This window comes from Leptosomus discolor, chromosome 9 (genome assembly GCF_034619465.1).
Source record: "Leptosomus discolor isolate bLepDis1 chromosome 9, bLepDis1.hap2, whole genome shotgun sequence".
NCBI classification, from domain to species: domain Eukaryota; kingdom Metazoa; phylum Chordata; class Aves; order Leptosomiformes; family Leptosomidae; genus Leptosomus; species Leptosomus discolor.
Genome location: NC_141399.1, coordinates 29,874,253 through 29,897,025, shown reverse-complemented (window position 1 = coordinate 29,897,025; position 22,773 = coordinate 29,874,253). Strand labels below are relative to the sequence as shown.

At 35.5% G+C, this 22,773-nt stretch overlaps 1 protein-coding gene across 4 annotated transcripts; it reads right to left on the bottom strand.

Moving 5' to 3' along the window:
- Nucleotides 1–614: 614 nt before the first annotated feature.
- Nucleotides 615–21,338, bottom strand: PHF6 (PHD finger protein 6). 4 transcript variants are annotated; one of them, XR_015183762.1, is made up of 11 exons: nucleotides 21,183–21,338; nucleotides 20,880–20,981; nucleotides 17,237–17,370; nucleotides 16,877–16,920; nucleotides 7,292–7,458; nucleotides 6,970–7,113; nucleotides 5,630–5,734; nucleotides 4,681–4,814; nucleotides 3,905–4,034; nucleotides 3,538–3,624; nucleotides 615–637 (listed from the first exon to the last, which is right to left on the bottom strand). XR_015183762.1 is itself a non-coding variant. In XM_009957843.2 (11 exons), the coding sequence occupies exons 1-10, from the start codon at nucleotides 21,318–21,320 to the stop codon at nucleotides 3,905–3,907; spliced, it is 1,101 nt and encodes a 366-aa protein (XP_009956145.1). In that variant the 5' UTR covers nucleotides 21,321–21,338; the 3' UTR covers nucleotides 1,858–3,624. The 4 variants fall into 4 exon arrangements, 3 of the variants coding, with proteins under 3 accessions (XP_009956145.1, XP_086325896.1, XP_009956146.1); XM_009957843.2 differs by lacking the exon at nucleotides 615–637 and adding an exon at nucleotides 13,225–13,227 and having other exon boundaries at nucleotides 1,858–3,624; XM_086469770.1 differs by lacking the exon at nucleotides 615–637 and having other exon boundaries at nucleotides 1,858–3,624.
- Between the last annotated feature and the right edge of the window lie 1,435 nt (nucleotides 21,339–22,773).

Below are 22,773 nucleotides of genomic sequence, written 5' to 3'. Positions count from 1 at the left end.
ATATGTTCCTGGTGACATGGAAGAAGAGTTAGTATTTGCTGTAATGTACTTTCCGTTCTCTTAAGATTAATTTCATCTAATGAGGATTAATTTTCTTGTCAATCTGATTCAGCACATTAATATTTTTGGAATGCACTGATTATCACCTGCCAGATAAGTCTGATATTTCAAATAGATTATCACCTTTTCATCTTTCACTCGGGTTTAGCATGAAGTTATTTTTCATGCAGGCAGCAGTAAGAAGCAAGCGCTCTTCCTTAATATTACATTTTAGGGCCAGATTTGGTATAATCAGATCGTTCTAGATCAGCACAGCTCTTTGTACCTAAAGATCAGACTTAGTGGAGTGTAGGTGTAACTCCTACTACAGCCTTATCACAGAACCTCCTGTGGATCACCACCTGCTGAACGAGCAGACCTTTCGATCCCCTACCTATTTCATCCTAGCTAGCTGCACTGATGCTGATATTGAACCGGCCTTTCACCCTTCCTTGAAATGAAGTGATAGCGCAGCTTACGGCTACAGTGTCTGATCACGCCTTGACTCTGGCACTACACCAGCTGTATTTGAACAGTATCCTTCTGATGCCTGTCCTTCCTTGGAACAGTCCTTTCTTGGTATAGCACAATCGCAGATCTGTTAATATAGAGACACAGTGAGTTGGGGAGATCTGTTAATACAGAGATAGAGTTGGGGAGAAGCCTCCCTTCTCAGAGGGTTCCAGGCATCTTAAACAGCGCACACACTACTCTTGTGAGCAAAAGAAACGCCCACAGGCTAAAAAAAAAAAAAAAAAAAAAAAAAAAAGAAATAAAGTGAAACCAGTATTATAAGACAAGTTTTGTTAAATTCACGAGTTGTCTGATTGTGAGATGAAAGCAGAAGGTGCCTATTAAAAAAACCCCAAACAACTCAGTAACAAATTGACTGCATTAATTTAACTAGCTCATTTAAACATACCTATTTCACCTATAGAGCACTTTCATTACTTCTAACATTTCTGGGAAGGCAGTAGATGCTCCAGAATAATCTTCAATATATGCTTGCAAAGATTACATTGCTTTACCCAAAAAAAAAAAAAAAATTCAGACTGTCTGAAATTCCAAGCTAAAATACACATAAAAAGACAGTAATGGCAGTATTTTGTCTTTAAAAAAATGATGTAAATGTTGTATACTATCATACATTGTCATGCTTTTTAAAACTACATTAAGGATGTAAGAGATGTACAGTAAATACACTGCTGAGGTACATTTCTTCTAAATATTAACACCACGACAGAATTACTCCCCAGCAGGTGATGCTACTTGGGAACATATAAATACAATTTTTACATTGTAAGGCACTTTTACCCAGCATACATGAGTTGAAGTCAGTTACCGCAAATTTGAGGCTCGTAAGAAAAGATTTTTGCTTTTGACTTTGTTTCCTTGGATTCTGAATAAATGACAGTTTAGTCAGGCCATCTCAGCACAGAGGTAACAGGTAAACCGGCCACTTACTTTTCTGCTACCTGAAGATAAAGTGCTGTTCTGGTTCTTCGAGGCATGGAATGGGGTCATTTATTTCATAACAGATGAATTATTGGACTGAATATTATACTAAGCAACTGACACACTGTGAATTAGAGCTCAGTCTCAAATACAATCAGTATGCTGGCAGATCTACCCCATGCAACCTTAGTTAAAATACAGTAGCTGCAAACAAAGTGCCTTTTTTCCATGGGAGGGCCATGTCTGAGGCACAAATCTAGAAGTAACTTAAACATTGAAGGATGTTATTTTGCATTCTAAAACTGTTCTGAGTGGCTGAAAAGTATTCATATTCTAGAAGAAACAAAACACCTTGATAGACAATTTCAATAATCGATCTGTCATTGCAATTCAAGTCACACTTTTAATTTTGAAAGTTACAAATACAAAATAAAAATGATCAATGGTATCATGTTTAGAGCAGTAACTGAATATTTTCTGTACACAGCAATATTTCTTTTCAAAACAGCATTATTCTCCAGGAAAGCAAACAGAATTGGTTGAATTCTAACAGGTAAAATGTTAGAAATTGCAATATACAGTAATTGAGTCCCTCAAGACATTAAGGGAATGCATAAGAAGACAAATGACACACGTTAAATCTTTTAAAAATACAAGTAAAAAATGCTACAGAAACTCATGTTACAAATGAACTGTTCTTGCAATACCAATCACAGAAGAACTGTAGCAGTTTATAGTCAAATCAGTGTATTTTGCTTGTTTCCTTCCTTCAAATCCAGAAGTTTTGTTGGGAGTTCAGAGTGAAACAAGTCAAAACCCTAAACAAACAATAAGGTGATGGATAGCAACAGACAAACATGTGGACTAGATTCAGCTTTTTGGTTTTATTTAAGGAAGTCTGAGAATGTGCTTCAACAGACCAATTGAAGAAGCTAGTAGCCATTAGAAATGACAAGGTGTTTTGAAAGCAGTCAGAGAACTGATCTGTTACGTTTGGTATAGCCTAGATCTGATTATTCCTTAAAGAAACATCAAACTCTAGCAAGTAGAATTACATGATGTGGTTGTTGACTGGACAGAAAGAGAAAGAATAATCACTAAAACAATAAGGATGATAAGCAAAGTTTCTCATATAGTGGTCATAAGATTAAAAAATAAATACCAATCTAGCAAAAAAGGTTGTTTCCTCATTCTTCTTACAGAATATGGGACCTTTATGCATATTCTGGACAAAACATGAAGTGTTCCACACAACACAGAACACTTGAGGTATGGACGTCAGATATGGTGGCTAAATTCCATAGTGAGTTAAGAGTTGTAACTCTCTGAAGTAAAAAGAGATTGGGCTGCGAAGTCCAAACATTTGTATAATAAGGTTTCAATCACACTTAGTGAAGTGTTCTTTGTAGATCAGGGACACAGAAAGAGGTGGGTTGTTGGGGAAAGAATGAACTACAGCCCTTTGGCATGAGTTCTAAAGCTCACAGCTCAGAACCAACAGCTGCTCAAGTAAATCTCCTGCAAACAATGCTAGGCGGAATGAGCAATCACAACAGGAACAACCTGAAATGTTCAAGCGTGCTTCGGTGTACACTGAGTCCTTTTCTACCGTGTGCTTTGCAAGCAAAAACAGAGAGCGGCTTTCCCATGTATAGCCTCCGTAACTTGTGTATGAAGAAAATGCAAAATTCACAAAGTACCAGCTTGTTGCCACCACGAACTTGTCCATGTTGTTAAGCAAACTAGCTAAGACCTTCTCTCATTGCATGAATCCACTAAACAACTTACACATTCCAAATCTTAAGGGTTTTATTCAGTCCAGAAATATAGATCTTACTTCGTTTCAACGTCTGCCTTAACTTTTGACACTGTACATATTACATATCATTTATATAGTGTTTCATTTTTTCCAGACACTGCAGACTACAAACTACATAATATTGACATGTAAAAATCTGCCACTTACTGAAGGCTCACACACATGAACGTTTCAGGCAGTTCAATGAAATTTCTAACAGAGTTGGGTAGTAAAAGGTTACTAACCCTTTTCTGATTTTAGAAAACAATTTAAAAGAATTAGTAGTTATGATGTCTTAGCCATTCCCAGTTCTATAACTCTGTCCCTTGAACCTGTTTAAAAAATGATGAAAACAACAGTAAATTTAAAATCATACAGAAAAGCATTTAGCAGCTCTGACATTACATCTATATTTAGTGATAGAAATGAGGGCCTCCCTTCTTATACTGTTACAAAGTCAGCTGGATTTAAAAAACAGCAGCTCCTCCCCATTTTTCTACAGTATGCCGATAAAAAGTACACTAGGTTTAAATACTTCACTGCAATAAACTACATTAAATGTATATTGCATCTCAGTCTCGGAACAAGATCTGCCAGGAGTAACTTCCATACCTAGTTTCCATTGAGCTGCTGCTGAGGAATGTCATTATGGTCAGTGCCTGATTTGCCACGGCTTTTGCTTTCTCTTTCTTCATCCTCTTCATCTCTTTCATCATTTCCACTATGGTTTTTACAATAGAGTCTAGCACAATAAAAGAAGCAGTGAGGACTTTTACTGAAAATATTTATCAATACCAGACTTTCATCTCAATTAGCTCTGAGATGCACTACAAGTCAATAGCTAACTCTTTTCAGTCAGGTATCAGTTAAATTGAGAAATAAAACAAAGTCGAAGACTAGCCAACAAAACTTCGATCAATTCTGGTTTTCAAGAACTGCTACTACAGGGCTCAGAGAATGCCCTCTTGTGGGCACAACCACACTGGCAACTCAACTGCAGCCAAGTCACTAACGCCAGCAGTTTGGCGAGCAATTATGGAAAGGAACGGGGTCCAAAAAACCCGAAAATAAGCTACAAAACATATCAACGTGGAGGAATCATGACAAAAATTATCCAGGGTTTCCTCAATAAATTACAGACTAACTAAGGCGGAAAATAGAAGTCAATTAATTTTCTCATCTCTCATATCACAACACTACTACAGAAATTTTAAGTTAGCAAAGTAACTGAAATATTTTGTAAAGCCAATAATTACTTAAAAAGAACATTTTAAATGAAATAATGATCTCTTTTCTAATAACATACTTGACTAGCCAAGTTAGGCAGAAAAAGTGCCATGAAATATCTTCCTTTTCATTATAGATTCAAGAATTACATAGGTCCTTACTTATAAATTCCTCGTGACATATTCTCAATGTATTTAGCTTTGTCTTCTACTCCACAGTGGTAATGGTATGTTTTTATGCAGGCTTTAATTTCACACCCAATAGTAGCACCAGGCTGGCTGCAAAGTGTGCATTTCTGTGCAGGGGAAAGAAGAGAATGGCACTGTTCAGCCCTTCGGTCTCTTGCCTCTCAGTATTCCGCTTAGTGCTCCTCATATTGAGGAGCTACCATTTTGGAACAGAGTAATTTCTCTGGCAGATCATCCTTCCAATGGGAAGTTAATCAAAGATATTGTAAAACAGAAACTATATAACACTAACCTATTAAAACACGAACACAAGGATTTATCTGTCCATTGAGTTGAAAACTGCTACATGATTGCACATATTATTGTATTTCCAAGATCATTTTACTACCGCTGAAGTTAGTATGTTAATATATGAAGAATCTTAGATTATTTTTTTCAAGGAACACTGTCAGTTGTTTGTTTTCTGCCCCCCTTCAATTTCTTACCACTTAAAAAACATTCTGAATTTTAATAAATTACAATGTGACATTTTAGAAACATCTCCATCTCTGAGGCCTTAATAAGTATTAAAACATCAAAATGGTTAGAAATACGTCACTGCAAGAACATTTTCTCCAAATTTATTTTACACAGCATGCTTTTAGTAACACAGGATCCAAAACTGTTACTCTCTTATAGTTACAGGAAGGCTAATAATAATTTACTATGTACACTGCCATAAAGAATAATAAATACCATGTGCTCAAACACCAATAATTTTTAAGGTGATTCCTATCCGGCTACCTGTCCCAAAAGTAACAATACATGTAAATTTTGTGTTTAGAAACAGATGGAAAAGATTATTTCATGAAAGGAAGGAGGCAGAGCTGTATACACCTTAGTAGAACCAGTAATCCAGTATTCATATCCTGCAGATACATACCATTCTTTTTCCTCTCTTGATTTCTTGAAGTACAGTTTTGATATCAAAATCACCAAACTCTGCCCTTGAAGTTGTTGTTAGCTGGACAGTGCCAGAAGAGAACAACTGTGAAACAAGCATGTCAAAATAATTTTAGGTCACCCACACGATCAGAATTTTTTTTTTTATGTGCAGGAATAACTGACTATTGAACATCCCCTTCTGTGATCACACATGTGACAGCATGTGCTTTACCACAAACTAGGAAAAAAACCCCTCATGCTGAGTAATTAGTATTATGAGTATTCCTTCTGATACCCACCTGATAAATTACATTTGTTGCCTTGGAGAAATGCATTTTAAAAGGTAAAGGAGTAGACAAGAAATAATGAGATGATGAAAACACAAAGTAATAAAAGGGCAATATTATCAGTTACACCACTGAACATTGCAGGGGTATTCCATTTCCTTCCCTGTGACATGTATGTAATTCAGCTTCATAGCACAGCTGATGTCAACACACTGAAAAGCCCTGAAGGATGACAATGGAGCATGTAAGTACCATCCCTGCTATCATCATCCTGGTATATTCAGTTTAACTGTCTTAAAACTGAAGCTCAGGTAGACATAGTGAAGAATACTCTAAGACTCAAGGCTGCTGGTACATACCAGCTCTCTGTTTAGTGAGGTCCGGTATAGGAAGACAATTAACACTCCACAGATTGCCTGAACTATTTATTCATTTTGAGGTACAACAGGAAGCATTGAGGTTTGTTACTCAAAGCCCTACCTCATTCATAGAAGAGGTTATATGAAAGAGAGCACTATCTGCTCGTGTTCATTAAAATTAGCAGAATCTTTTCAGGCTGACAGTTCTATAAATGTAATGATCTAAAGGCAAGGGTTTTCTGGAACTTCCATGCCCCACCCTATTTTGAGTCATGCAGCCTGAATCCACTGGTCAGAAAACTAATGAAGTTCATGGATTCCTCCAGGACTTTGAATATCTGTGGAGTAAAGGTATTTTATTTTTGGAGTTAATTCTTTTAGTTAAAGCTGTTTTCTGTTTTCTTTTTTAACTACTGTGTACGCATTTAGATGCTACGGGAGCATTTTTAACAAGCTAAAGAGTCTCCCCGAGCTAATTCCTTCTCTTAGCACATAGCCAACTTTTATCCATATTGCCTGCAGTGAAAATAAATGAATTGCTCACTTCGCAACACTTCAGTGCTTCAAGAGATCATCAGCACACAGACAATACCCATGCATAATTACACGTGAGGGGACTGTATTAAAATCTAAAATAGCAATTCAGACAAAATTCACATAACAGGCTGGTTAACAACAATACTGTTACTCACCATGCACTTATAGTGTGCTGCAGCCTTTTTGGCATTAAATATATGAAGCTTTCCTCTAGCTTCATTTTCTTCTTCACCTGCATGACAGAATCCACATTTAGGTTTTGTATCACTGGGGCTGCTTCTGTGGGGAGACCTGTCTCTCTGAAAGAAAAACATTTTACTAAAATATACTGCTGGGTTACAAATAAGGTTGTAATTTTAAAAGCCTGTGGCCACCAGCTGGAGGCTCAGACAAATGCAAATTTTAATAAAAATTATATTTGCAGAGAAAAAATATGCAATTCTGCCTTCTAAGAAGTTTAGTGTATTTACTGCTTACATAGGAACTGCTTTCTATTTCATCTGTGCCATGTGAGGACGTAGATCTAGTGTCTTCTGATTGCCCTTTTAAATTTGTTTTTCTTGGCTTTCCCTTACGACCCCTCCTTTTTCCTTTGGGAGGCGAAGGCTCCAACTCGTGTTCATTGATACTTTCTTCTAAATCTGCTTTAGAAGTTAGAAAACATCATCAAATAACATTCTGAAAATTTTTATGCAAAACAAATGAAACAAAACAAAACAAAAAAACAGACAAGAGAAAACATAACCTGTATTTTCTGTATTTTGGTCAGAAATAAAAAGAGCAACCTTTTCCCATTTATTACAAACATGCAACTGCAGATCCTGAGAACATTATTTACTTCTTTACACATATCACACAGCTTTGCATCTTTATAACACAATATATGAAGGTTTAGCATTTCTTACAGCTTCTACTTTCAGACCCAGAATGTGTCCTCAGATACATATATTCACCCCCCACTGAAAACAAGACTCATTTAAACTACACTGAAACCAGAAAATGTTTTCAATCATGAAATAAGCTTTTACTTTAAGGTGCATAACTCCAATGTAAATTGTCCTTGATATTATGCCAGTGTTTCTACATAACACCTCTCTCCTTGCTTTATTAATCGATGCCTTTTGACTTAAGAAAAAAACAGATCACCCATTTTGGCTATAACATTAACATCAAGTTTTAGAACTGAAATGTATTTTGCCTCCATAAAATAAGTCTAAAGTATCATTTTAGTTACAGCATATTTTTGCATCCACAGCTAAAAGCAGCCGCCAGTTTACAGAAAATCATCCACACTGACAACCCCAGAAAAAGTATTTATAGATCCTTAAGAATAAAAGAACATGTATTTTAATACAGACATACCAAAGAGGTCTGACAAGTTCCTTTGAAAATGTCAGCTCAACTGCTGAATGCTACATAGAACTGTAGTCCAGTGTTCTAGCAGACTGTCCTTTTGATTACTCAAAGCTCTACGGTTAATACAGATCAATTCTGCAAACTTCAGACTGCTTCCAAGACGATCTAATTGAATCACCAGCTTATTCAGTCGCTAACAACTTTCCTGATCATCATCTGCTTACAGGAGTACCTTTCTTTTTTCTTTTAATATGTAACACCCACCCCTGCTCAAACTGCAACGATATTTCAGCAGACTTGTTGAAAGAAACACACACACACACCACTAAAGAACTTGCTTCTCAAAACCCAAACCACAAACACCAGGTATGAGTCCCCAAATGGCAAGAAATCCTAATCAGAAGATTTAGAACATCTACTTTATACATTAATGGGCCACTTAACTGTTGTGGTGGTATGATTATTATTAAAGCAGTGCCATGGCACTTACGGCCATTAATTATATTGTGGTCTCAGTATCCAGGCAGGACATCATGAGACTAAATGCTGCTTCGCCAGAACTTGCCTTTCTTATCTATTATCATATAAACACATAAAAATCAAATCACATTTCTATCTCATGATCAACAACAACTCAACTGCACAGAAGTTTGAAGTCAAAGGCTCGAACATATTCCACAGCCATTAACTTGGAGCAGCAGCAAACTGAGCTACTGGCTCGAGGCCTTGCACACAAGTGTATCCTATTAAACTTAAGTCTATCGTATCTGTCACTAATCCCTGAGAAAGCTACAGCTGCTTGCACAGTTATTAATGATGGACAGAAAACTAACCCAAATGCAACACAACAGGTTATACCGAAACGTAATTCCCCCAAAGCTTTACTCTGTTCTATGGTTAGAAAGAGGCAGAAATTTGAGAATAAATTAATACAAATCTGCAAATTATTTTGACTTAAATTGACAGATTCAGCTACATATAGATATTCCCAAGTTGCTACTAAAATACATGTCTATCTACTACAACATTCCTATGTTTTAATATATACACTATTCTTTTCCAATCAGATGACAAAAGCACCATTTATTTCACTCTGAAAAAATAAAATGAAATACATGACATGGATTATCTAATGATAATTTTCTTCTCAGATTTTACTACCTAACATTATGTTTCACTTATCATTACTTGCTAAATTCCCCAAGCAAGATTATGCAATTTAGATATCGTACCTATCAGACTGTATATAGCAAACTTTATTACAACCTGAAAACTTCTTTCAAAGAAAAGAATTCCCTTTTACCTTGTCCCTCATCATGAGCTCTCCACCAATGTATTAAAAGAAATTTGTGAATCTGTCTCTACTTTTACATTTACAGAAATCATATCATAGATGGCTATTCTAGGAAAAAAAAAAAGTCTTACAAAAATGTGACTACTGAACTTGTGGCCCTTTAAATAATATCAGTAAGAAGTTAAAAACATTCCTTCCAAAATCATTCCACAGATTTCCCTACTGTATTTGATGAAGCAAAATGTAGTCCATTCCCAACATCCCTTATTTTTTCTGAAGCTCCTTATCAATTCTGTCCACTATAATGCTTTCCACCTCTTAGTCCACCTTTATTTTCTACGTAACATTAAAGCATATCCTGAACTCTCTACAGTCACGGTTTCAAAACTGGAAGTGAACCATAATTGCTAAAAACCAAGCACACGTTATGAAATGTCACAGCCTCCTTACAGAGTAAGTTCTTCTGTGCTATTTTTTAGTCTACAGTTATTAGAATAGTTAAGTTTTGAAAAGTAAAAATGCTGTATTTTTAAAAGATGGTTTCAGTGTAAGACAAAAAAAAGCCAAGATTGCACTTAAGCTTTCCTTAAAGGAGAACCCCATTTCTGCGCTCAAAACTAGTACATCCAAAAAAGTTCAGAGTTCATTGAAATCTAGATGCTGTCTCCTACTACAAGTGACATGAACCTACAGATTAACACCACTGAGATGTGAGGATCTGCTCTACCACATCTGTCTGCAAGACTGATACCTCAAAACATTAAAGTTTCTCTCATTTTTAACAGCACTATGAACTAGCGTAACAGCACAGGAAGAAAGAGATTGTAACCAGCTTTAAAATACACCTGCCTCAGATGGTCTTTACTGTTTAATACACAATTTGGTTTGTGCCCTATCCCTCCCCTCAAGCCCACTGCCAGCTTACCCTGTTTCCCTGGCATCTGATGGTTGGGTGTTTCCAACTTCTCATGTCAGCTTGAACTAAGGAAAACACAAAAAGTTGTTCAACTCCTCCCTGACCAGATGACGTTTTATCATGGATTATCACCCATACTCAGAATCCCCTGAGATTCCCTAGATGGTCTTCAACTGCCCCCCCATCCCATATCCCATTACTGCATTGATTTTTAAAATCATCACCATATTCTCAGCATAACTTTATCTAAAGTCTTCAAAGGAGGTATCTTATGAGCTTTCTTCCAAAGTCCCAAAATGCTCTATCTGAAAAAACAAGCTTAATATGCAATATGGTTTGAGAAGGGAGGGGTGGGGGTAGAAATCAAGAGGAAACATTCTACATTTTAAAAAGCACCTACGAACACGATATTGTAAATTCAGATGAGCGAAAAGATGAGCGGCAACAAGCCCCAAATTTGCATTTTAGAAATCCATGAGCAGTACAAAGTACCACAAAAAGAAGACTAGCAAAATGCTGTATTACATAAACTGTTAACAGGGAGACTCAGCTTAGGAGAGAAATCTAAAAATTCTCCTTTGATCACGACTAGAATGAAAAAGGATCAAGATGTTTTGCTGTTTAAAGGCTTGGCAGAGAAGAGGTTGAGATACCGCTGATCTATTCTATATTACATCAGCTTGAATTATACATGGAATCACCCTTTTCCAAAAGCTAAGTAATAAAAGCAAAGCTTTAAAGCAAAGTAATAAAAGAATTAAGTGATTTTAAAGGTTGTGAAAGAACAAATAAAAAGAGGATGTGTACAATAAAGGCTAATACTGCACTCTGTATCCACCTCCTACATTACCTTAAACAATAGACTAAGTGAGCCAGAAGCAAAGGGGGCTAAATCTCTATGAGGAAGATAATAAAACTGACTGGCAAAACATATTTGCAAGTAGGACCGTACACAAAAAGAGGCCAAAATATAGAATGTGGAAGTGGCTTAGACATGCTGTTATATAAATCTGAAATCACACATATTTATTTCAAGTTTTACAGTGCATTTGGGATAGAAGAGAAACTCTAAAAATTACAAAGAACAAAATCAACCTTACTAGATATTTAGAAGAGAAACAGAATATAACAGAGGAAGAAAAAAGTACTTTAGCATGTTAAAGCAAGACGTCCTTAAAATATGGCTGAAACCAAATGAACCATATGTGGCAACATAATTATTTCAAATTGAAAAGAAGTGTCAAAAAACCTGGAAAACCTTACTATCCCAGCAGCCAACAATAAAAATGTGAATGCATCTATAAGCATTAATAAGAACCAAAGATTTGCATAAAAACCCTTGCAAGCAAATACAGAATCAGGGAAACCAATCATAAAATAGTAACAGTAGCTTTTATCAGCAAATGATGTGAAATTAACGATCAAATGCTGAACATAATTTTTAGGCTTTTTTCAGTTGTTTGGTGGTTGTTTTTTTTGTTGTGGGTTTTTGTTTTTTTTGGGTTTTTTTTTTTTTTTTAATGGAAGAAGACTAAGTTACATGAAACATATCTACAATGGAGAAAGCAAGAGTGGAGAGAAAAAAGTTTAATTACTCCTTAGATCCTGTCACTAATATGTTTTCCAAAAGTACCAGATACATCAAGGAACTGACAACTTGTCCAAAAGCTATTTTTGACTGAGTAGTATCTATGTTATGAAGTTCTTGAGATTATCTCTTTAATTAAGTATATTTGACATAGAAAATGAATAAATAAAGTCCTTCATTACCATACAATTGAAATGCTTTTTCAAGGAAACAATCGTTGGCAAAGACCGAAGACAGACAATACACTTAGCTTATCTGCACAATCAGAACGCTTATGACAACTGGTATGATAAACCTGTTTAGCATGAGTTAGCTGATCAAGTTTCTGTTTGTCTAACATCTTGCCTAGGTAGGAAGGAGAACTATAATGTAAACACCACATGATGGCTCCCCAGATCGGACAAACCATTCACCACATTTTTTCCTTTTCCATTAGCTGTGCGTTTTTCCATAAGAAAACACCATTGTGATGCTTCTGCAAAATACCCCGTTAGTCTATAATGGGCTGCATAGGAGATTGTCTGGAGCAACTGTTTCTGTCGTAACACCATGTATACATTTGATGCCACATTCAGAGCAGTATTCCCCAGAAGACAGACCACAAGAAGGCTGAGCTAGCAGAGCCTAGGAGGAATTTGTTACCATCCACCAGCAGAACTGAAATGACACCAAACAGCAACGTTGCTGCAACTTTTATACCCGACTGCATTAATGCACACAATGTCAGGCGAGCTTATGCAGTGTTGCAGAAAATGCAACTATGAACAAACACTGATTAAAGAATCCAAAAATGAATCAGAATGTTACCTAACTATAATGCCAAAAAGTTTTAGATATTTTTCCTGCCAGCCTCTGGCTTACACAGTGCTTCGAAAAAGTACCTCTGATATACATTGCAGCATCTCTAAATAGGTCTCAGAGAAATATTATCCTGACTCAACTTACTGAGAAGTACAAGCAGCACGGATTTCATGTTTGATCTTTAGAATCTTTAGAATAACATGAAAAGGATGCTGAGACAGAGCGTGTCCTTATTTCCATTGGGAAACCTCATTCCCTGAGCCACAATAAGAATTACGGACACTTTATTTTCTGACTCCACAGTTCCCACGCGTCTGTTTTACACATTAACAACAGATAGTCATCTGGCTATTTTCATTATTCTTTGTATTACTACTATCTAACAGGAGAATGAAATTACATTCTAATCTTTGTTTATATGAAGTTATTCCCGACCAGCTGAAGTTATTCCCGACCAGCTGAATTTGTTTTAAATTCAACACAGGGGCCAGGGCAGCCCCACCTGCAGGGAACTGAAAGATACCAGATTTGTAATTTTTCAACAATTATTACCAGTACATTGGAATAAATTCCAATAAAGAGTTCCAAAACCTTAGTTCAATAATACTCTATTCTTCAAAAAGAATCAAACTGAACAGTTATTCAACCAATAGCTAGCTGTGATAGTTTGAAAGCACTGGCACCAATTCTTGTAACCTATTCGGTACTGAAAACTTAAGACAGCTTGGCTAAATTGCAAATTGAACTATTACTTGAAGTTCAGGTCAGATTATTTTGCTAGATTTTTAAGCAGCAAGACAAAAATCTAGACATAAAGCTTTCAGTAACTTGGTCTGCTCTACTGAGCTGGTGTCTTTGAATCTGTTGCCCTCACAGCCACAGCCGACTGCAAAGCGTGACAGTACTCACTTCTACTGTCCTTTTTCCAGTTAGTGGGAGCACAGCACAGAAGAATCACTCTCAAATACATATACACGAAGGAAACGTAGAAATACAATTTCTCTGTCACCTGAAGGCTAGGCCACACAGATAAATTAGACAAACCCAACAATCTGCAGAAACAGATAATAAATAGCACATACTTTGCTGCCGTGTTTCATATTTTTACATTCAAAGAAAACAGAAGGTAGATCGGCAACTGCTGTCAATTAAAGGAAAATGAACTCCCATCGCTCATTAATTTTGGCTTGATGAGCATAGAGATACTTAGTCTGATGAATTCTTGTGCCACTTGAACTTCATGACAGCAATGAATAACATCTAAGAGGTCCTTTTTATTAAGTTTTAACTAGGTAATTTTAATTACAATATAGGTCCTTCAACCACATTTCCATGTGGCCTTGAGAATTTTTCTTTAACTGTTATTAAATGGTTAACAGATATTCTTTTTAAACTAGAACTTCTAACAAAAGGTACATTAGCCAGATCTCAGACTTGAACAAGTATGCCCCAAAAGCATCTCTTTTCTAAGGAAGGGCGGAAAAATCTCACTATTATACAGCAGTACTGCCTACAGAAAATAAACTCTTCTGGACCGCCCCAAATGAAACATTCCTAAAAACTCTTCGAACATCCACTAATAGAAATGACATAATAAAAATATTTGGACTGTAACAATTAAATCTGGATACAGAGGACAAAAGATAAAACCCCAGATGTTCTACACTGACCAACGAGAAAAACCAGCATTCCAGAGCAAGAGCAGGAAGTTTCCATTAAAAAGGACTGATAATTCCAGTGCCTCCGTGCACCTACATTGAGTGACATAACCACAGATGAGCTTTAACTATTCTGTTATGAAAACATGGCTGGGAGCAAGGATTCACAAAAATGAAATAAAAATAAGGGGAGAGGGGAAAGAAAGCAGCTATGTTAGCATCTAGTAGCCCTAGCTAGTCTATCCACTCTTCTCTGCAAGTCCTTTCTGGTTTCACACACCATTCTTCCACATTTAAATTCCTCTGTGATACTCACATTTTACTCAAGAAATAAACCAACAAAATACATATATAAAGCTCACCATCCAACAGTTACCATTTTACTAAGCAAACTTTGGCATTTAAGTATTAAGAAACAAACCCTCTGAAGGCCCTTCGTAAACTCTGAAAACCACTCTGTATATTTCTCTCTTCCAAAGGTAATTAGTTTTCTATGTATCAAAATACTGTTGCTATACAATGCTGTAAGTAATTTCCGTAAGACAGATGCAGTATGTATTTTTCCTTTCTTTGATTTAAAGAAGGTCTATCACAAAAAAGCCCCAGCTTCTGGCATTATCAAATCCATAACTGTAAGTAATAATATTTTATGGATATAGTTCCCTAAACTGTATAGACTATAAAGAGAACATATCCTTTGGGAAAGAGCACTGGGTAAAATTTCAGTCAAATATTAAACAAAAAACAAAAATCAAAAACGTGAAGTATAGCTACACATATATCTAGAAGTGTAAAGCATAATAGAACTAAATACTCTAAACAAAAAAAAAAAGTATGCAAAGTTAAATGCTAAGTAAGATACCATTGGGTTCTTTGGCCTGTTTTTTCTAAATTCTGTTGTTTATTCCTCCTTCCTCTACCCTCAATCTAAGAGTCTCTGGATGAGTCTAGTTTAATGTTTTAAATAAACTGCCATTCAAAAAAAAGCACTACACCTCTAGTAATTTTTCCCATGTCTTCTCAAGAAGATTTATATCAATATAAAATTTAAAAACCTTCGCTGTTAGAGAATGACATGATAGAACTGCAGATAATGTTTTACGAAAAATCTTAAAGAAAAGCACAAGTTCAGACCCTGCAAGAAATTCCAAGCAGAAAAAGTTGTCCATTTGCACTTGGCTCCATGCAGAATTGAAGGTGTTCTTCAATAGATGTCAAACACCGAGCCGTTTGTGAATAAGTAGAAAAGATTATGTTTAAGAATCAGTTAAAGAGATTAATCTCTCTCCGGACTCAAATGTCTTTCATACTCCATTTCTGCTAACAAGCAAAGCAAACCCCAAACCAAAGAAACAAAGTGCCAAACTACAAGATAATGTGGCCCTGTCTCTTCGGAGAATTAATATAACATATATACTGCTTTTCTTGTTTAAACCTAGTAATAGCAAAATCAGAGAGCGTTTTATATGAAGCACACAGCAATTTTTATTCAAATAGGCCAAGAAAAAAAAAAATCAGTTTTCATTTGGGATTTTCTACTGCCTTCAATATCTTTCTGAACACTGAAGTAACATTCCAACCTCACTATTAATATACCTAGTACCTGTAGCATAACAGGTAGTAGTAGTTACCTTAAAAATATATTTGGCAGAAAGAGACTGAAGTAATTTATGAAATCTGCTCTTCGCCAAATCAAGTCACATACTCCTCAGTTAAATCTGATGAACTTTCAGCTGAAAGTAATGCAAAAAGTAACCTAACAACTGTTCACTTACTCAAATTCAGATACAGTAGAAAAAAAGGAAAAATACCTGCATAAATACACAATAGCATAACTAGTCTGGAATTTTAACAGACAGCATGATTTATCTACGTTTGTGGCATATTACCCCTCACACATTTCACTACTCTCCTCTGCAAAGATGCACAGCTTTTATAAATGTATCCATACAGGTTTTTTGTTTAGCAAAATGACTCAGAAATGTAAGTGATCTGATCACAAACCTTTTCATTTACTATTGGGTCCTTCTTATTTGAAGAGTTAAAATTATTATTTAATAGTTTAAAAAAATGGTGAATATTTAGGAACATTTGCAATAGCAAAAATCAGCTATTACCTGACAAAATATTTTAGATGTTAATATTGTGAATATTTAACTAAAAATATAAGCCAGCTTCTTCCCAGAAGAGAATGCATTACTTCTACCCAAACTTTGTTTTGACAGAACATCAAATCTTCCGAACATCCTAAAATTTATGGTTCGGGTTTTTCTCCACCTCAACCAGTAATTTTTAGAGAAAATACAGAAATCAGATGGGCTTCCAAACTCATTGTTTCTCAAAAAAATGTAGTTCTAATTTTTACTGAAAACATTTATATTCTCCAGAAAAATTAAATTTAACCAAGTATCTTTCTACAATGGGAAATATTTATATTGAATAATTTTACCTTCAGAGTTATGCGTAGTTTTCTTGTGTTTTCGACATAAAATCCTATAAACAAAGTAGTTGAAAACTGTCAAGTCAGTCACGATTCACAGATTATTTACTCATCTTTTAAATTTAAATGCCAGTACATTTTTCTCCCACTTGTAAGACTCACTGATATACAAATCTTGCAGTGAAAATATGCTTTTCTAGCACATCACTATTTTGAATGCCATGATCATTATTAGAATTTTTTTGCAACAGTTTTGTTTAGATTCCAAAGTGGGTTTTTTTGTTTTGCTTTGTTGGTTTTTTGGGGTTTTTTAACAAAGAACGTGAAATATAAATACAAAAATAAACATAGCAAATAAATAATAGTTACATGTAAATGCCTTGTGAGGGTTTCTCTCTTATCTGAGCTTTATCATGCAAAGCACAGTAGTAGTGATATGTCTTGTGACATGTTTTCACATCACAGCCAATGGTTGCTCCAGGACAATGGCATAAAGAACACATCTGTAAAGAAAAAGAAAGCACAATTCAGGTCACTGTTGGCTTAGTACTTCTGAGCTCAAAAATAATATAGGAGTTACACATTACTCTTCCTGCTCTCAAGTGTTTTCCATAATTTATTTTAAAATCAAGCAGAAATTTTTTGCAATTATGCAACAATACAATAACCATCATATATTGATTATCAATTCAATTAAGAAAATAAGTAATTTACTTTTTTGGAATGTGTTTGATGAAAGTGACACAGCTATTCACCTAAATAACCCAATCCCGAGAATAGTCTGTTTGTGCCAACCATTTCAGAAAAGTTAAAATCAAAAATTGTATCTGTTTAATTCTGAATTACATCATGAAGGTAGGAGGAAAAAAAAAAAAAGACGACACCCATTTAGCAATGAATCTGGCACTCAGAAATACTGATGACCTGCAAATTTACCTTAGCCTCAGCAGCTGACTACCTCTTTTTTCTATACAGGTTTTTTTTACAGTCATATCCAAACCACTGAATTTAGTGAAATCTTTGTTAAATACACTGAATTTACTTCAATTAGACTAAATCTTGCTCTTTACACTTATACTGCAGAACAGGTTAAATGGGAGCCTGTTGCTTTACTCTCCTAATAATTAATTCTTCTCATATTAGACCCATCACTGCTGAGGATACACCAACTGTCATGCTTCTAAATTGTTCACTGCCCTTCTTACACAGTGTTAGGAAAGGAAGTAATTGATCGTACCACAATATTTTTCTCTGTATTATTTTTTACTGACATAATATTGCCCCCAAATCTCAGAACTTCCCAGTAAACTCCCCTCCCAAGACAACCAGAGCTTTTTGTATCTTGTGCGCCACCCAAACCCCCAGAAGGTTACAATTAATTCCAAATCCATGAGCGTAAGTGTGCAATGTGGGATACTCCCTACACATATCTTCATGGAATACGCTTTCTGTCCACCACACTAGCTTAGTCAAGTTCTTCTTGTTGTCTCAAATATGCCACCAAAGTTACGTATCACCGTCCTGTTTTTCAATTTTAACAAAGTTAACTGAACAGTAAAAATGTCAAAGCCTTGGATCATCTCCATTTACTCCTCTGCAAGCTCTGAAATGGTATAGTTATATACCGTTCCACAGTTGTTATCCAGTTTCTATGGGTATTTTGGCTCATAAATTTGTTATAGCTTATGCTTCAATATATAACAATGGCTGATCAAAGCTCTTTATAAAAACTCAGGTTGAAATTATATTCATCCAATCAATTTTAGTCAGTACTTCAGTATTCTGAAAACCAGAAATGACTAAAAGAAAACTTTATTTTTACAAACACCATGATGTATCTGTATGAACAGAACAGACCAAAGGAATTTTTATAATAATTTATTGGTCTATGTTTCCTGACAGTAATAAAATATTTATTCCATTGGTATAAGTCCTGCTGTCCAAGCGGCCACTGTCAACAGATTAATTAATTCCCAAGTTATATCAGGTATATGTGAAGTACAACAAGCTGCAAAATAGGTAAGCTCTTAAAAAAAAATCCTCCCACGCACAGGTAACAAATAATAGTGATACGCTCCCAAATATTTAGACTTCATGAATTTTTATGACTGGCCTATTAAGGTTTGAACCTACAAACTTTTCTCAGAAAGAAATACTTTATCATTAGAAAGGCTCTTGATGTCAGTCATGACCACTTCAGTAATGAACAGGCCTCAATTTTCAGTGCACACCTGGTCAGCAGCAGCACCTCCTGAAGGAGGGCAACTACGTAAAACCTGTCAGCAGACAAATTTAGTCCAAGCTATCAATATAACTACTTAACCCAGTGTACTACGCTGAGATATTTTTGCTCAATGTGTTCCCATGTAAAAGAACAGGCTAGAACACAAAGCAGACCTCAGAGGGGGTATTTGGGTTAACGATAAATATTTAGCTTTAAGCTTCCTATACACTTCAATGCCGAAAGACAGATTCCTCCAGAGAGTGATTGAGAGCTGTAGTTTTCTGACAGCTACAGACAGAGATAAGGCACCTCAGTTAAGACCTAAAATTATCTTGTAAATTCTCTCCAAACAGGAAACATCTCAGATCTATGAATCTACTAGGTTAACCAGATCCAGGTTTTCTGAAAAAAGCTGAACAAAGTGCCTGATACGTACAGCTAGTGAGCTGCAAGAATATATCCAGCTGTTGCATCACTGAGGGAATATAAAGAGATTGAGAACCAAAAAGACAGAAACCACCAACGACATAAAAATAAACAACCTTCAAAAAACACTTAAGAGACCCAAGAATCAAAAGGTTTCTTTATGAGCTGTAGTTCCACTACCATGTTCTTCGGAAATTCCTAATCACACCATGAATGACTCGTGAATAGTTATTTCTTTACGCTTCAGCTAATTACAGCAAATAAAGTCTCCTGCGTTGGAAAAGATTCAAATGAAACACTGGATGAAATATTACACTATTATTATATAACTGTAGTTCTACAATAATATTTCTCACTACTCTTAGTAGTCCAAGAACCTGTAAATATGTAAGAGTGCTTTAAATAACTAAGCTGAAAATTTTTAATGTGAGGAGTGAATTGATTACTTGTTAAAAATATTTTTAAAAAGCCTCACTCATTTCCCCAAGTGGAAAACCACTAGTTCTAAATGGAAAAAATTTAAAAGTCATGAATTAGCTTCTGGGGAATTAAGTCTTTGCTGCTTAATTTTCATTAATTTGGTAGAGCTGTAATCACATTGTACCCACATACCTCATAAGACATCTATATTCACAGAATCATCTATTAAATCAATATAAAAGGAAGGAACAGAAGTACCTTTGATAGTTAAAATCAGATTTTGGCAGCAAAACCAAATACTGGTAAAGGCACAACAGTACCCTCGCCAGGTCCCTAGAATGTGGGTTTCTTTCTGAAATCTAACAAAAAATACTAAATAGAAATTACCTGATTAGAAACAAGTTTAGGAAGTGCTATCGTTTGTATTCAGCCCACCAAAAAGAAAAATGGGCATATTCTGTAAATGAGTTCTCAAATTTGCTTTCAAAAAATGCAGATCTGCTACAATCACCTACACTTGCCAACGCGAGGAAAAAAGTGACTGTAAAAATAATAATTCTGGATTTATTTTTTAATAATTCCATGATTAAGGTACAATTCTTAAAACAACATGTTTACATGAGAGGAGAATTCCGACTGAAATAAACTACTACTTATCCTTTCCCAAAGACAGTTCAGGGGTTGTTTAATTGACATTTAAATTTCATTTCAATATAAGTATAAACATATCTACTTAAGTTTTCTGTTCGTAAATCTGAGACCAATTTTACTTCAACATCTTCTTCTATATGTTGTCCATTACCTTAGAGCTCCCTAAAGGTAGCAATTTAAAAAAAACCCCAAACATATACATATAATACACTGAATAACTTCATGGTAAACTTCTTATAGAAGGTAAGAAAATATTGCCTTCCATTTTCAAGAGCAAAAATAGAGACTTACCAGTTTAGTGCCTCTCTTTATTTCTTTCTGAATATCCTCAATAGAGAACCCACCAAGACTCTCATTATCAGTGTGTGAAGATACCAGTGCAGATGAGAACAGCTAAAATTATAGAAACAAAACTTATTTTTTAATTTTTCAGGGTATAAGTGATACAGAACATTTATATATATGAAACCCACAAAAACTTCAAATTACAGTGATTAATCATCTGTGCCAATGCCACAGCTGGTTGAACCTTTCATTTGTTTGCAGCCTTTTACTAACTCACTGCATTCCTTTCCTTTTTCCTGAGTTACTTACCATACATTTGTGATGTGCTGCCACCTTCTGGTTTTCTGACATCAATAATTGTCCACATTCATTATCTTTATTAGATCTACAAAACCCACACTTCCTTTGTCTTGAAGAGACTTTTTTCTGTCCAACTGAGCTTGTCATGATTTCAAATGACCTTAGAATGCCACTTCAATCCTCTCAATGCTACAAAAAAAAAAGGTGCAATCAGCATGTTAACATCAACAAAAGGCAATTTAACTTTTATAAATATAATATTGGCAGCTTGAAAGTGATTTGTCCCTTTTAATCCTTTTCTTTACACTACTTCAAAATATTCAAATAAACATGCACCCAGCACAGGCAGTATTTTGCCTTTTTTTTTTAAATGAAATTGTATCAGCAAGCAGAATTAGTTCTTTAGGCAAAAAAGTTTGAAAATTAATGTAAAACTCTGGATACTAAGATAAAACTTATGGGGAAAAGAAGAAATAAGTAGAAAATACAACAAGTACAGCAATCATTAGGGGGAAAAAGTTACTGCAACTCTTTCATCCATTCTTATATACTACAGCAAAGGAATCCGTAGAAAAAGCACTACCTGTTCACGCAATAAAACTCATACTACTGAACTTCTTCAAAAACAGAAGCAAAGAAAAACCCAAGAGTCCAGCACAGCATCCAGAACAGGTTTTGAGTGTAAAAGCTCACAAAGTATGACAGCAGATGAGTAACTACCCTTCGATGAGGGTAGAGATGAGAAGATAAAATGTTACCATTTTAGGTATTTCAGAGATACTGTGGTTAGTTAAAACAGGATCAGGAACAGAATTTTAGAAGGATCTATGACTAACGCGCTGCAATGGAAACCTTTTCAAGACCCACAGTTAATTTAGCAGTGCCATACTAGTTTTCAGTAGGTGCACAACAGCTGCTTTTCTCATCTAAGAAAATCAACCTAAAATTAAACTCCACATGAATCACAAACTTTTCATGTGTTACCCGCAACACATTTTAAAACGTAACATGGAGGTCCCAATCCCCTAGTCAGGCAGACACTGCAAGTTCAAAAGTGAAAATACCTAACGAGCGTACGTGCTTCTTGACCCAGCGTTAAGTACTTTGTGCTCATTTGCTTCTACATCTCTCAAGAAAGAGAATATCGTCCTCTTCAAGCAGACTTGCTTACAGCTTTTCACTTTGGAGATTTGAGCCTTACTGTCAGAATCGGCCACAACTGCAGTAAAAGCATCTCCTCAGCATTTGCCTACACTAGACTCATCTAAATAAGAAAAGCCAGCATATAGTTTGATATTTCTGTCAGAAAAAAAACCCAACCCAGTCATGCGAAAAGCAGAGTTGCAATACATCTGGGCTGCGTGGCAATGGCGAGCTGCACAAAAATGCACGGCTGCTTTTTGAAATTTGCATAGGCAAACCTGCCGGCTCCTCGGTGCTGTCAGACTCTCATAACACTAATATCACTCACGGGTTTTCTAATCGAAAGCAGAGGAATGTCATTAAGTTTCTGTCGGCACACACTACTGCTAAAAGACAATCCTGTTGAGAGTCTCACTCTTCTGTTTCAACAGATTTTCGCAGACTGAGTTTTAACTGT